General features: G+C 45.7%; 1 protein-coding gene across 24 annotated transcripts in view; it reads left to right on the top strand.

Moving 5' to 3' along the window:
• LOC105475214 (microtubule associated serine/threonine kinase family member 4) overlaps positions 1–6,599 on the top strand; it is a 577,292-nt gene extending 570,693 nt beyond the window's left edge. For all 24 annotated transcript variants that reach the window (XM_011730296.3, XM_011730295.2, XM_071098847.1 and 21 more), the window contains one exon: positions 165–6,599. In XM_011730296.3, coding sequence (XP_011728598.2) covers positions 165–4,069 — 3,905 coding nt within the window. In that variant the 3' untranslated portion in view covers positions 4,070–6,599. The remainder of the gene's footprint in view (positions 1–164) is intronic.
• Positions 6,600–15,647: the final 9,048 nt, after the last annotated feature.

The following is a 15,647-nucleotide window of genomic DNA, read 5'->3' as shown; positions in this document are numbered from 1 at the left end:
CTTGGTGTGGAGAGGTTTATCTGAAAAGTGTTTATCCACTAGTTAAACGCTGAGACAATTTGCTGACCTTACCTGGCCTTACCTAATACAGTCTGGGCTACAACCGTGGAAAAAAAGGGGAAAATGACCATGGATGCTCACAGCCTTCTGTTTTCCACCCACAGGTACTAATTCCTCCCAGAGCAGCTCCCCTAGTTCTAGTGCCCCTAATTCTCCGGCAGGGTCCGGGCACATCCGGCCCAGCACTCTCCACGGTCTGGCACCCAAACTCGGCGGGCAGCGGTACCGGTCCGGAAGGCGAAAGTCGGCTGGCAACATCCCACTGTCCCCGCTGGCCCGGACGCCCTCTCCAACCCCGCAACCCACCTCCCCGCAGCGGTCACCATCCCCTCTTCTGGGACACTCACTGGGCAATTCCAAGATCGCGCAAGCCTTTCCCAGCAAGATGCACTCCCCGCCCACCATCGTCAGACACATCGTGAGGCCCAAGAGTGCGGAGCCGCCCAGGTCCCCGCTGCTCAAGCGCGTGCAGTCCGAGGAGAAGCTGTCGCCCTCTTACGGCAGTGACAAGAAACACCTGTGCTCCCGCAAGCATAGCCTGGAGGTGACCCAAGAGGAGGTACAGCGGGAGCAGTCCCAGCGGGAGGCGCAGCTGCAGAGCCTGGATGAGAATGTGTGCGACGCGCCGCCACTGAGCCGCGCCCGGCCCGTGGAGCAAGGCTGCCTGAAACGCCCGGTCTCCCGGAAGCTGGGCCGCCAGGAGTCTGTGGATGACCTGGACCGCGACAAGCTGAAGGCCAAGGTGGTGGTGAAGAAGCCAGATGGCTTCCCAGAGAAACAGGAATCCCACCAGAAATCCCATGGACCCGGGAGTGATTTGGAAAACCTTGCTCTGTTTAAGCTGGAAGAGAGAGAGAAGAAAATCTATCCGAAGGCTGTGGAAAGGTCAAGTCTCTTTGAAAACAAAGCGGCTATGCAGGAGGCGCCACCGCTGGGCAGCCTGCTGAAGGACGCTCTTCACAAGCAGGCCAGCGTGCGTGCCAGCGAGGGTGCGACCTCGGATGGCCCGGTGCCTGTGGAGCACGGCCAGGGTGGCGGGGACTTCAGACGGGCCCCTGCTCCTGGCACCCTCCAGGATGGTCTTTGCCACTCCCTCGACAGGGGCATCTCCGGGAAGGGGGAAGGCACGGAGAAGGCCCCCCAGGCCAAGGAGCTTCTCCGATGTGAGAAGTTAGACAGCAAGCTGGCCAACATCGATTACCTCCGAAAGAAAATGTCACTTGAGGACAAAGAGGACAACCACTGCCCTGTGCTGAAGCCCAAGATGACAACTAGCACCCACGAATGCCTGCCAGGGAACCCCGTCCGACCCATGGGTGGGCAGCAGGAGCCCCCACCAGCTTCTGAGAGCCGAGCTTTTGTTGGCAGCACCCATGCAGCTCAGATGAGTGCCGTCTCTTTCGTTCCCCTCAAGGCCTTAACAGGCCGGGTGGACAGTGGAACGGAGAAGCCTGGCTTGGTTGCTCCTGAGTCCCCTGTTAGGAAGAGCCCCTCCGAGTATAAGCTGGAAGGTAGGTCTGTCTCATGCCTGAAGCCGATTGAGGGCACTCTGGACATTGCTCTCCTGTCCGGACCTCAGGCCTCCAAGACAGAACTGCTTTCCCCGGAGTCTGCACAGAGCCCTAGCCCAAGTGGTGACGTGAGGCCCTCTGTGCCACCAGCTCTCCCCAACAGCAGTGGGAAAAGGAGTGATACCACCAGTGCGAGAGAGCTTTCTCCTTCCAGCTTAAAGATGAATAAATCCTACCTGCTCGAGCCTCGGTTCCTGCCCCCCAGCCGGGGTCTCCAGAATTCACCAGCAGTTTCCCTGCCTGACCCAGAGTTAAAGAGGGACAGGAAAGGTCCCCATCCTACTGCCAGGAGCCCCGCAACAGTCATGGAAAGCAATCCCCAACAGAGAGAGAGCAGCTCCCCCAGATGCCAAGACCACACGACCGACCCCAAGCTTCTGACCTGCCTGGGGCAGAACCTCCACAGCGTTGACCTGGCCAGGCCACGCTGCCCGCTCCCACCTGAAGCTTCCCCCTCAAGGGAGAAGCCAGGCCTGAGGGAATCGTCTGAAAGAGGCCCTTCCACAGTCAGAAGCGAGCGCTCTGCTGCGAGGACTGACGTACGCAGAGAGCCCTCCGTGGAACTGTGCTCTTCAGAAACTGTGAAAACCAGTGACAACTCCAAAAACCTCCTCTCTCTGGGCAGGACCCACCCAGATTTCTATACACAGACCCAGGCCATGGAGAAAGCATGGGCGCCGGGTGGGAAAACGAACCGCAAAGATGGCCCAGATGAAGCGAGGCCCCCGCCCAGAGATGACAACTCTCTGCACTCAGCTGGAATTCCCTGTGAGAAGGAGCTAGGCAAGGTGAGGCGTGGCGTGGAACCCAAGCCCGAAGCCCTTCCTGCCAGGCGGTCTCTGCAGCCACCTGGAATTGAGAGTGAGAAGAGTGAAAAGCTCTCCAGTTTCCCATCTTTGCAGAAAGATGGTGCCAAGGAACCTGAAAGGAAGGAGCAGCCTCTACAAAGGCATCCCAGCAGTATCCCTCCGCCCCCTCTGACCTCCAAAGACCTGCCCAGCCCGGCTGCCAGGCAGCATTGCAGTTCCCCAAGCCACACTTCTGGCAGAGAGCCGGGGGCCAAGCCCAGCACTGCAGAGCCCAGCCCGAGCCCCCAGGACCCTCCCAAGCCTGTTCCTGCGCACAGTGAAAATAGCAGCCACAAGCCCCGGCCTGGCCCTGACCCGGGCCCTCCAAAGTCTAAGCACCCCGACCGGTCCCTCTCCTCTCAGAAGCCAAGTGTTGGGGCCACAAAGGGCAAAGAGCCTGCCACTCAGTCCCTCGGCGGCGGTAGCAGAGAAGGGAAGGGCCACAGTAAGAGTGGGCTGGATGTGTTTCCTGCCACCCCAGGCTCCCAGAACAAAGCCAGCGATGGAATTGGCCAGGGACAAAGTGGGCCCTCTGTCCCACTGCACACTGACAGGAGTCCTCTAGACACCAAGCCACAATCCACCAGTGGTGGGCGGCCCCTCGAGGTGCTGGAGAAGCCCGTGCATTTGCCAAGGTCGGGACACCCAGGGCCTAGTGAGCCAGCGGACCAGAAACTGTCCACTGTCGGTGAAAAGCAAACCCTGTCTCCAAAGCACTCCAAACCATCCACTGTGAAAGACTGCCCCACCCTGAGCAAACAGACAGACAACAGACAGACAGACAAAAGCCTGAGTCAGCCGGCCGCCACCACCGACAGAAGGGCGGAAGGGAACAAATGCACCGAAGCACTTTATGCTCCCGCAGAGGGCGACAAGCTCAAGGCCGACCTTTCCTTTGCGCAAAGCGAGGCCCGGTTGAAAGGCGCGGAGCGGCCAGCCGCGGCGGTGGGGAAGGGCTTCCCTGAGGCCAGAGGGAAAGGGTCCGGTCCCCAGAAGCCACCGACGGAGGCAGACAAGCCCAGCGGCATGAAACGCTCCCCCTCAGCCACCGGGCAGAGTTCTTTCCGATCCACGGCCCTCCCTGAAAAGTCTCTGAGCTGCTCCTCCAGCTTCCCTGAAACCAGGACCGGAGTTAGAGAGGCCTCTACAGCCAGCAGCGACACCTCTTCTGCCAAGGCTGCCGGGGGCGCGCTGGAGCCTCCAGCCCCCAGCAACAGGGACCATAGGAAGGCTCAGCCTGCGGGGGAGGGCCGAACCCACATGACAAAGAGTGACTCCCTGCCCTCCTTCCGGGTCTCCACCCTGGCTCTGGAGTCACACCACCCCGACCCAAACACCGTGGGCGGAGCCAGCCACCGGGACAGGGCGCTCTCGGTGACTGCCACCGTAGGGGAAACCAAAGGGAAGGACCCTGCCCCAGCCCAGCCTCCCCCAACTAGGAAACAGAACGTGGGCAGAGACGTGACCAAGCCATCCCCAGCCCCAAACACTGACCGCCCCATCTCCCTTTCTAATGAGAAGGACTTCGTGGTACGGCAGAGGCGGGGGAAAGAGAGTTTGCGTAGCAGCCCTCACAAAAAGGCCTTGTAACGGGGCAGGCCCCGGGGCAGGACTGTGGAGACCCGTCCTGAACGGGCGACTGTCTTGACTACCTTTCAAAACCAGCACTGTGTGGGAATGTCCGCCAGGCAGAGCTCGGAGCCTCATTGAGAAAGGGGAGAGAGAAAGACAAAGAGAGGACCTTCTTCCAGATGCCTTCCCAGTTGTAACCGGTAAAACTGTTACCAGATAGTGTTTGTACAAAAGCAACAACAACAAAAAAATTACCTTTACAGTTGAGGGTTGTTGAGGAAAAAGATTTTCTCTGTAAATACATACACCGTGTTTGGTTTGGGATGTAGAGTCTATACCTGGCTGCTGATTGCGTCGTTTACTACAGCTTTTTTTAAATAAGATTTTTGATTTACCATTTATCATAATGTAGTAATGAAGCAAAGTGGTCAAAACTGGGTGTGTGTGACCAGAGATACACCCATATTCGTGTATATACACATCCACCTACATGTTTTGGTCTGTGGTTTAAGAGACTATTTCAAGGTTCCATTTTTATAAGCTAAAACATTCTAAGTAAAGATGGAAGAAAGCCCTAAACACAGTAGATTGTGAGTTTTTATGTGTATTTTAACCAGAGTTTCTGATAAGTACTGTGTCTGGCTACCTATATTTCCAGATCTAAAGCAAGAACTACTCTAAGTACTGCATTTGGAATCCTCCTCCATTAGGAATGGCCAGGACAAGTGGAGCTAGCCATTTTCATTACATGGCCATCCCAATGGACACTGGATCCCTGGTCCAACTGTCTAAAAGGCCAGTCGTGCCTGTCTGTGGATGTGGATGTCTGGCCTTCACCTGAGGTAGAGCGGGGACTATAAACACACATCAACTTTCTTTCTATTTGCTTTCTTTTCCTTCTTTTCAAACTCTTAAACTTAGGCCTTTATGCTGTGAGTGACTAGTCCAAGAAGCACACATTTAGTAGTAGTCCTGCACCAGCCCTGCTCTTGAATAAAAAGGAATATTACTGGCTGCACCCAAATCTTCTAGTACTTAAGTCGAGTAATAAGCATCAGGCATTGGAAGAGGTTTTAAATTTGCTTTTTTGAGGAAAAGAACTGGGGGTAGATTTTGGCATCGTAGCATATCGATTAAGGAATAATCAGGACATCAGATACATTTTAATACATAGCTGGGGCCTTACGTTGTAGATGAAGCTTGCTGTTTTTAGCAAGTTCCTGGGTTTCACATTCATTTCTGATGCATCTAGTAGCTCCATACATTTCATAACCTGATCTCTTTATTTGTATGCAAAAAATACTGTCTTAATACAGAGCAGCATTTTTGTAACAAAGAGACTGGCTGGAGCTATTTGGTGCTTGAATGTGACCATCCTTTTTACTTTTGCTAAGCCTTATTTAAATTTTGTATACCGTGGAATACGTAGAATTTGTCAAATCATTTTAGTGCTGAAGGTTTTTGATTTTTGTTTTTGTTTTTGTTGTTGCAGTTTCTTTGGTGGCTTGTTTTGTATTGTAAGATGGCACTTGCTGATATAAGTACTAAGGCACTAAGAGAAAATACAGATAAGTATTTATAAGATGCTTGGGAACCATAGCAGAATTTTTTGTTTGGTTTTGCAAGAGAAAAAAATTACCAATAAATAATTAATCTACCACCCAAACTCTCTTGGGGATGTCTTAGTATCTTCAGACTATAAAATTGTTCATCTAAGCACAGCATCATCTTACGGCCCTATGGATTGTAAATCTTCTAGTGAGGCTGTAAACTCCACTCTGAAAACAAAGGCATAACTTAACCAACTGCTCAGTTGTCCTTCATTGTAAAATGAATTGGCATTGGGAAAAAGGAAAAAAACAAACAACAAAAGAAAAAAGCCTCCTCCTTGCCCCTAATTTTTTTTTCCATATGGTTTTAGCCATTCCCCATCACTACATGGTGAAGCTATAAAAAATACATATATATACTTTAAAAGAGTTTAAATGAATTTCAAAACTGGTCTCAACGTTTATAATACGTATCTGTGTTTGGCAATTGTCATAACCCAATCCTACACTCAGCCATCGGGACAGGTCTATCGGGGAGATAGTTCATGGTTTACAAGCCTTTGCTTTTTAACTGTTCAATTTCCTTTAAAGCACAACTAGCTATTTGTTTACAAATGATATTTTTATGTATATTTTGTATAGCGTATCATCATTTTGCCAAATACGTTTTTCATTATGAATGAGTAAAGAGTACTTAAGGTTGCATTCATGTATTACATGTTTGTTGTTGTAAACCTCTCCAATCAGCTGGTAGAAATTCTCCTCATTGTGTTCTATTTGGTCGGTCTCTGTATGATTGTAGGATGTGCTCCTTGGTAGTACTCCCAGCTGTAGATTTACCAGCTTAAAAGTTTGTTAGGATCTGTGCAATAAAGTGTTTGCAGTCTTATTTTCTCTAAGAAATTCCTTATGGATGTCATAATTGTTGTATATTGAACAAAGTATTTATACTTATGCAGTTGCATAACATTGAAATAAAAATTTAGCATGAAAGATAATGACTTGTAAGTTTTTTTCTAATATATACATTCCACCTCCAAAAAATATTACTGATTATTACTCTGGTATTATGGAAAGGATGGGCTTTTGCAGATTACTTTTTGCTGAGTGGAACAGTTTGCCGCCTTTTTTTTTTAAATGTACACAAATATTCTTCAACATTAAGTCCTTTAACTGGGCATAATGTTGAAGAACATTATGCTCACCTGTAGTCCTAGCTACTTGGGAGTCTTAAGGCAGAAAGATGGCTTCAGCTGAGGAGCTGGAGACCAACTTGGGCGACATAGACCCTATCTCTACAAAAACTTGAAAAATTAGCTGGGTGTGGTGGTATGCGCCTATTGTCCCAGCTACTCAGGATGCTGATGTAGGAGGATTACTTGAACCCAGAAGTTCAAGGTTGCAATGAACAAGCTGTAATTGTGCCATTGCACTCCAGCCTGGGCAACAGAGCGAGACCCTGTCTCTTAAAAAAAAAAAAAAAAAAGATTAAGTCCTCCTTTAACTTCTTCCTATTTTTTTCTACCAATCTTCTTCCTTTCCTGCAGAACTTACCAACTTCTACACCCACACTCGCCATCTTCCCACACTCAGAGGGTCTTAATTCTCCCTTCTCTGTGACACCACCACCACCTCCTCTCATTCTCTCATGAACTTGCTCCATCTATTACCATACTCTGCCTCAGCTTTCTCGTTTTCCTCCCCACCTGTCTCTTTCCTCTCAGAAAACCCCTTTCTTTGCCTGGCCTTTTCCCTCTGTCCCTTCTCAGGTAACGTTCTATAAGAGGAGTCTGCACTTAGTATTTTTGGGTCTTTACCCCTTTTAAACCTGGCTCTGTCCCCCATGCTATCAACATTGCTGTGGCAGAGGTCACCAGTGACAGCTGACTCTAAAGCCCTCTTGTCAAGACATCACTTCAGTAGACCATCTTGAGAACTGGTCTGTCCCTGACAGCCCTCTCTCCTAGTTGTCTTCAACCTGTTCTTTTTCTCTCTTTACATAATTTCTTCCTTGTCCTCTTGTCCCTTTAAATACTGGTGTTCCCTGGGTTCATCCTTGGTCTCTGAGCATTTCACCTTGGCTCAGGCACCTCACACTCAAAATGTCCAAAAATGTGCTTATTCTGTGCCCCTTCTCTCAAAGCTCACTGTATTCCCCATCTTTTCTCCAAGTCAGATCCTAGATTTCTACCTAAACTCTTTTTTCTTTCCTTACATCTAAAAAAAAAAAAAAATGTTTCACTGATTTCACAATATACTCTTCCTTGCAATCCATGTCCCATCTCTATTGTGCTACTGGCAGCCTTAGTTTGGTCTCTATCATAGTCTCTCTCCAGATGACCTCAACAGCCTCCTAACTGGTTTTCTTGCCTTCGCTCTTACCCCTTCTAGTCTGTTCTTTACCATGTCCCTAGAGTGATGTTGCTCAAGTGTAAGCACACCATGTTACTATCCTGCTTTAAACTTTTAAATAGCACCCATATTCTTTGGGTAAAGGCCAGTTCCTTAAGTGTATCCTTACTCTAGAGGACTCCAGCTTAGCATGTGTGCTGGACTCAGACATCTGGAGGAAGCCTTTTGGAAAGGCCTGGACTGACCTGTGGACCCTCTTTGCTTCACTGTGTATCTGCCTCATGGCACTCACTGCATTATTTTGGAGTTATCTTTCTACACGTGTATCTTCTTTGCTAGACTTCAAGCTCCCTGGTTGTCTTGTTTTTTACTTCTAGGACAAAGCACATAGGAGACATCAATAAATATTTGCTGATATGGTTAGGCTTTGTGTCTCCGCCCATATTTCATCTTGAATTGTAAGCCCCATAATTCCCACGTGTCAAGGGAGAGACGAGGTAGAGTAACTGAATCATGGGGGTGGTTTCCCTCATGCTGTTCTCATGATAGTAAGTTCTCATGAGAACTGATGGTTTTATAAGGGGCTCTTCCCCACCCTTCGCTCAGCACTTCTCCTTCCTGCCGCCGTCTGAAGAAGGTGCTTGCTTCCCCTTTGCCTTCCACCATGATTGTCAGTTTCCTGAGGCCTCCCCAGCCATGCTGAACTATGAGTCAATTAAACCTCTCTCCTTTATAAATTACCCAGTCTTGAGCAGTTCCTTATAGTAGTGTGGGAATGGACTAATACATTTGCTGAACCGAATTGAACAGGAAAGGAAGTATTAGTAGTCGCTACTGTTTGTAGCACATTTACTAGGAGCCAAGTAACACACTAAATACTTTATTTGCATCTTCTCATTTAATTTCCATGCCATTTGAACTATACATTGCTTCATTTTATAAATTAGGAAGCCAAAACTCGGAAAGAGGTTAAGTGACTAACCCTCATGATTGGCAGGACTGAGGCTTGAACTCAAGCAATCTGACTAGACAGCCCATACATTTAACCTCTACCATTAGACAAGACCTGCCTCCTCCCACACACTCTTCTACTACAATATAAATTGCAAGATGAAATGGGACAGAATCATGACACAATGTTTTTCACTGCCTGAATGATGTAGTTTTCCCTGCTTAGAGGAACCCACTCTGCTAAGAATCACAGTTTTAAAAGTAAGTATGGAAATGGTCATTTTAATGGGACTGTGTATCATGCTATGCAGAAAAGTCACTCTTCATCATAAAAGAAAAAACCCACAAAGGATATTAAGTACACACATCACAGAGCCAATAATGGCCATAGCAAGAGCTGTTAAATGAGCAACCAGGTTAGAGCGAATACATAAACTAAATGAAAAGCAAGAGAATGAAATTTTAAAGGTATTTACCTTGAGCTAGACCAGGTAAAACTAATGAGGGTCATTAAAGGGCAAACAATTAGACATGCTCTTGTAGGTCTGGCCAGTCTGGGGCACAATTTCTTGTACTGTATTTTCAGCATCCACATAGTGTTATCTTATTTGGGATTTTAAAAATTTGAAATGTAGCTAAATATGTGTTTGGGTGTATAATATTTCCCTAATAAACTGAGGGCTACCTCTTTTAAGCCCAAGGCATTTTTTTTTTTTTTTTTTTGAAGAGACATTGGTTGCTCATGCTGGCCTCAAACCCCTGGGCTCAAGGGATCCTCCCCGCTCAGCCTCTCAAGTACCTGGGACTACAGGGGTGCCCAGCTCTTCAAGGCATTATTTTTCCTTCTTTATAACAATGCAAGCAGAATGTGATGCAGCCTACAAAAATTACAAGTTCTCCCTTTTGGAGGAGGCATGATGTGGGGACATGGGGCAAGACTATGAAGAGGACCAGATAATTCATGAACTAGAGATAGGAATTAAGGAGAAATCACTTCTAAAAATCGTACCAACCCTCCCACAGGGGGCAATGGCAGCTTCCCTTGGTTGTTGAGCACTGAACTGCCAAGCATTTACAAGAGGAAAAGGGGCTGGCTTGAAGACTTCAGGTGAGGTAGCACATCTCAGCTCTAACATGCACGTGATTCATGTGGGGATCTTGCGAATTCCGCCTCAGAAGGCCCATGGAAGGGTAGAAAATTCTAACAAGCTCTTCTCAAATGACTCAGATGCTGCCTGCCTGTTGACCACATGAATGCCCTGCCTGGCTACGCCAGGGAGTTAGAATCTCTGAAGACTGGGCCTAGGCATCTGTAATTAAAAAATAATAAAATAACTTCCACAGGTGGTTCTAATGTGCATTCCAGGTTGAAAAGCAAAAACAAATTTCCCAGTTAGATGATGACACTTGACTCATTCTACCACAACATGAAATCATCATGATCAGAGCTTAAAGACATTTCCCATATAACTGCCGTTCCAGTTGAGCCCTAAGGACCCTTTCCACTCAAAGTGGAACATCGGTGTGATGTGGGAGTGTGTTACGAATGCAGAATCTCAGTCCCCTGACCCCCTGGCCTTCCCCACCCCTGGACCTGCTGATTTTCTGCATTTCCATGATAGCCAAGTAATTTGCTTGCCCTTCAAAATTTGAGAAGCATTGTTATCACTACTCCCCAAACTTCCTAGAAGATGAGAATTACTTGGAATATTTGTTAAAAATACAAGTTTCTAGACCTCATCGCTGATCCACTCACTCAAAAATCTCTAGGGCAAGGCGTGAGAAACTGGGTTTATAATCAGTGGACATGAGGGGTAGGTGATTCTTCTCAGGGAGGCATGGGAAATAGTAATATAAGAGTATATTTACCATCTGTGCTCAAATTTGTCTCCAGCTAAAGTCTACTATGATGATTATTAGTGGTTTTTAAGCCTTTGGGCATAGAAAACTCAGAAACCATTGAAACCATCAGGAAGGCAGCAACCTAAATTTATTGTCCACCTACTGTGTGTATGTGTGTGTGTATACATATATACATACTCAGTACTAAGCATGTGTGTATACACACACACATATATATGCTTAGTACTGAGCAAGATGCTTTTCATCTGCCCTCCAACTTAAACATCAACACAATTCTCAAACCCGGTGGTGCCATTCCCGTTTTATAGATGAGAAATCAGGCCCAGCCAGGATACGCCGTTTGCTTAACATACACCCTGGAAAGAGAGCTTGGATTAGAATCTGAATTTTTCTGGTTCCGAAGCTCTTAACCTTTCTAAGTATTACCAGGTGCCATGTAACTGAATTCAGGTTCAGGCCCCTCTATGAATAATCTAAGCTATCTTATTTCCTCTTTGCATGTAGAAAAATCATATGGTGCTAAATTATGAATTTGATGATTGGTGGGAAACGGTAAGTGAAGGAAGCTAATAGTTCTCTGTAATAGGGCTTCTTTATCAGTTCTAATTAATCAGACAATTTCTCATCTAGCATTTTCGGTTCACAACGCAAATGTAACATGAAAAAGTGTAGCTATAATAACTACAGAAATTTGCTTCCTTCATTCTAGGCCAGGCATTAAGAAAATCTATGGTAGGGCAGTTCTCTAAATTTCATTTCCCTCCTACCAGGATGCTTTTATTCCTCAAAGCAATCATTTTGTGTTATTCCTTTCTTTCTCTACCCCCTATATGTCTCATATATCTAGAAAATTTGGAAATGACCAAGGCTTTGCCAACCTTGGTTTGATTACATTTCGTGATGCTGAAAGCCAATCCCCCTGACCCATGTTCAAGTTATCTGGCAGTTGAGACACCTCAGACCCTGAACTGAAGTCATTAGTGCTATTCCTTATAGGAAAACACTCAGCAACATCTCACTGATTTCTGAGACCCAGCATTTCAAAAGACAAGATCACTATCTCTTACAATATCACTGGCTGATGGTGGGGCTGTCAATTCCAATACTTGTATGCAGGCAAGCATTTGAAAAGGGGGATGGGTCCCAAGACTGAAGTTCTCTGTACACTCTGTGAAATGCCAGTTTAGTATGTCCAGACGTGGGAAAAAGATCTGTTGCATATGGTTACAAGTTATCACCCCACACAGCTTGATGAAATGTCTATTGCTCTTGTAAAGCTGAAAGCCTCTAACGAATAGTCATCTGCCATTTCATTAAGCACTGCCAGGAGATGGCTGTCAGCATCTGGGAAAGGAAGAATGAAAAGTTGTTTGCAAGGCCTGCAGCAAGTATGTTGCAGCTACAAAGTCTGCATATGTCAGGCTGGCATCACCATATCCTCCAGCCTTAACCTGTCTAAATAAAACTCATTTGCCTAAAAGTTCTGAATCTTTGGAATATGTATGCTGTGTTAAGCAATGCTGTACTGAAATAATTTTCCCGAGTTGGAGACATATCTACTTCTGTTGGGGCTGGAGGCAGTTCTGTGGACATTCCCTGTAATGCATGTCCTACTGCCCCATTCAAATGGGGATCCTTAGAACAGCTATGGCTCCCTCTGTTCCCTCAGAAAGAGGTAAGAGCAACACACAAAGCTTCAGCTTTACCATTTGCATTTGAAAACACAAAGGCTTAGAAAAACATTGCCTCCTTTTCAGTACCTGTACATTCTCACAACCGATGGATGATCTCTTTGTTTTTTATCTTTTTAAAAGCAAAAGTCTTCCTTAAAAAAATAATTCCTTTTTCTCCTTATTGCCCAGACCTGGTCATTGAAGGCATGTTGGAAATATAAATGAGAAGAAAGCATTTGAATCCCTGAAATCCTACCAGTCACTCTGTTTCTTTAACTTATAGGTATTTTTTTGTTTTGCTGAATAATGAAATAACAGTGGGCATGCTCTTTAGCCCACTCTTCTACTCTTCCACTTGTGTCACCAAAACACCAGGGATTTGGTCTAGGTCCTGCTGCTCACTGCACAAAAAGCCAACCACTGAGATGACAGGTATCACCAAGGAAGAAGCCATTAATTGGGTGATGCAGCAGAGGAGAGGAAAGCTCAGTCTCAAATCCATCTCCCTGACCAACTAAAACCAATGGTTTATATAGCACGCAAAAAAAAATGTAACAGTGTGTAAGAAAACAGGAACTTGGGAGGGGCAAGGAAGCAGTCATAGTGAATGAGGAGTGCAGCATCTGGTGTGGCAATCTGGTTTCAGTTCTTCGATACTTTTTGTGAGAGTCCTGAAGGTCATTTCCTGAGAAAGGAACTCAGATAAAACAGAAGTTTCAAGCTTTAACAGCAGAAGGGTACATATCTATGTTTATCCAAAAGCAGCTGTCTATGAAACTCTTGGGCCAGTTTCACTTGAATATTAAAACAAATATATTTCAATGTTTATAAGCAAACTTCTGCAATATATATAATGACTGCATGATGTTTCATTATACGTTTGAGCCATACTACTTTCTTTCCCGTGGTATGGCTTTCTTTCAATAAATGTTTTTCCTTTCTTTCAATAAATGTGTTAGAGAGCCTCAGGTACAGACCATGGAGGCCATCTTACTCTTCTGTTCCTGGCACATCAACCTTGGCCTATTCTAAGGTTCATTTAATTATTCCAACAGTCCCTTCCATTCTCCACCACCACCCCATAAGCAATTATGTTAATGGTTTATCTTTTTGTTTTTGTTCCTGAAAAATGTATGTATCATTGTTTTTATGCATGCTTTTTTTAAGTTATGTGGATGGCCATGTTAATATATTATTTTGTTGGCCAGGTGCGGTGGCTCATGCTGTAATCCCAACACTTTGGGAGGCTGAGGCAGGTATTACAAGGTCAAGAGATCAAGACCATCCTGGCCAACATGGTGAAACCCTGTCTCTACTAAAAATACAAAAATTAAACTGGGCATGGTGGTGTACGCCTATAGTCCCAGCTACTCGGGAGGCTGAGGCAGGAGAATCACTTGAACCTGGGAGGCAGAGGTTGCAGTGAGCCAAGATGGTGCCACTGAACTCCAGCCTGATGACAGAGTGAGACTCTGTCTCAAAAAAAAAAAAAAAATCTATATCATAATCTATATGTTTATGATTCAACTACATTGCTATGGCTACATCTAATACACTGCTTCTAACTACTGTCTAGTGCTCCCTGTCTTGAGCATCTTCCCCATTTTACTCACCTACTTCTTAGTGCAGAACACTCAAATTGCTGTGAACTTTCCCCTCCACAAATAATGCTGCAATGAATATCTTTGTGGACATATGATGCTTTCTTGAGAAAAAACCCCAGAGCAGTTTGTGGGTAATACATTTAATTTGATTAATTGTTGCCAGATGGTCCTAGAATGGCTGTACCAGTCTACATCCCCATAATCAGGGCATGTAGTTTCTAAAACTCCACAGCCCCAACTAGACTATCATCTGGCTTTCTCTTTGCCAGTCCAATAGATATAAACATTTATCTCATTTTAACTTGTATTTCTCTGGCTGCTAATAGAATGAACATGTTTTTAATGTTAAGATGTTCCAACTAAGAGCATGGAGTATCTCCTCATTTATTCAGATCATCTAATATCCGTAATCATTTATCTATTGTTGCACATTTAGGTTCCCTCCAAGGAAGAGAGAAAGAGAAAAAGGGAGACCCAATTTATTTAGAAAGCCCATTAATCACCTTGGAGGGCGGAGGAGGAGATGGAATGGATGTTCTGGTGGCGACTTGTCCTCTGCTTACCTTTGCAGGATCCAGCCAAGTGCTAGAACATTAACAAAAGATGGGGAGGATTGGAGGATGGTGTTCAATGAACTTCACTGCTTAATAGTTCATGAGCAATAACAGCTTTTAAACAGAATATGTAGATTAATTCTTACCTTTATCAAGTTCCACAGTATTCAACAAATGATTTCAAATTGTCAATAGCTAGGATAAAGTAGAATGGGTGGGAGTGGGTGGGAGAGCAGGGTGGCGTTAGGAGCAGGGTCTTAGAGTATGGTGGTGACGGCAGAAGGGACTAACAAGCTGCCGGACCAGGACGTTTCACCCTTGGATTTGAGGGTTCCTTAGCGCTTTTTCCCCATTTTGTTAAGAAATTTCCTCTTATGGGATAAGGAGCAATTCTCCAGCTCATTTGACTCATGGGGCCTAACATATACTTGTGCTATTGGTTGATAACATTAAGATAAGGGAAGGATTTTACATGGCCAAGAGTCCAAGACCAATCCCAGTCTAACAGAATCCCAGTATCTAGGGATGAAGCACAGGAATCTGTTTTGTAAAGAAGTCCCCCGATTATTCTGGTGTTAAACTAGAAAAGCCCACTGGGCTCATTCATTCCTCCACAGCCTTCAAGCTAACTCCCACCATGTTACACCTTCATACTCAGCATGTCAGGCAATCAGCTCCAGCCCAACACTTGGGACCCCCCAGTCATGACTTGCTAAGAAACAATCACATCCCTCTTGCTATAATTCAAGCTTCTATTCAGCATTCAGGGCCAATGTCAGCTACCCGTCTTGCACACTATACTAATATAGGAAAACATACAGAGCCATTTGTTTCATACTTTTATAAACATCAAAATTGCAAACAACCCTGATTGGAGAGTTGGACAAATAAGAATGGTATGACAGTTTTCTGTCTTGGAATTTTACAGATAATGCCTGTGTTCAAGGGCTGTGCTGTACTAAGCAGTGGCTGCTGGCACAGGGAAAGGTGTAATTCTCTCCTGGATTGTAGGAGTTGCAGCTCACACAGAGAGACCTTTATGATGTAGG

Source organism: Macaca nemestrina, chromosome 6 (genome assembly GCF_043159975.1).
Source record: "Macaca nemestrina isolate mMacNem1 chromosome 6, mMacNem.hap1, whole genome shotgun sequence".
NCBI classification, from domain to species: Eukaryota; Metazoa; Chordata; class Mammalia; order Primates; family Cercopithecidae; genus Macaca; species Macaca nemestrina.
The sequence above is the reverse complement of the archived record's forward strand: the minus strand, read 5'-3'. Positions and strand labels throughout refer to the sequence as shown.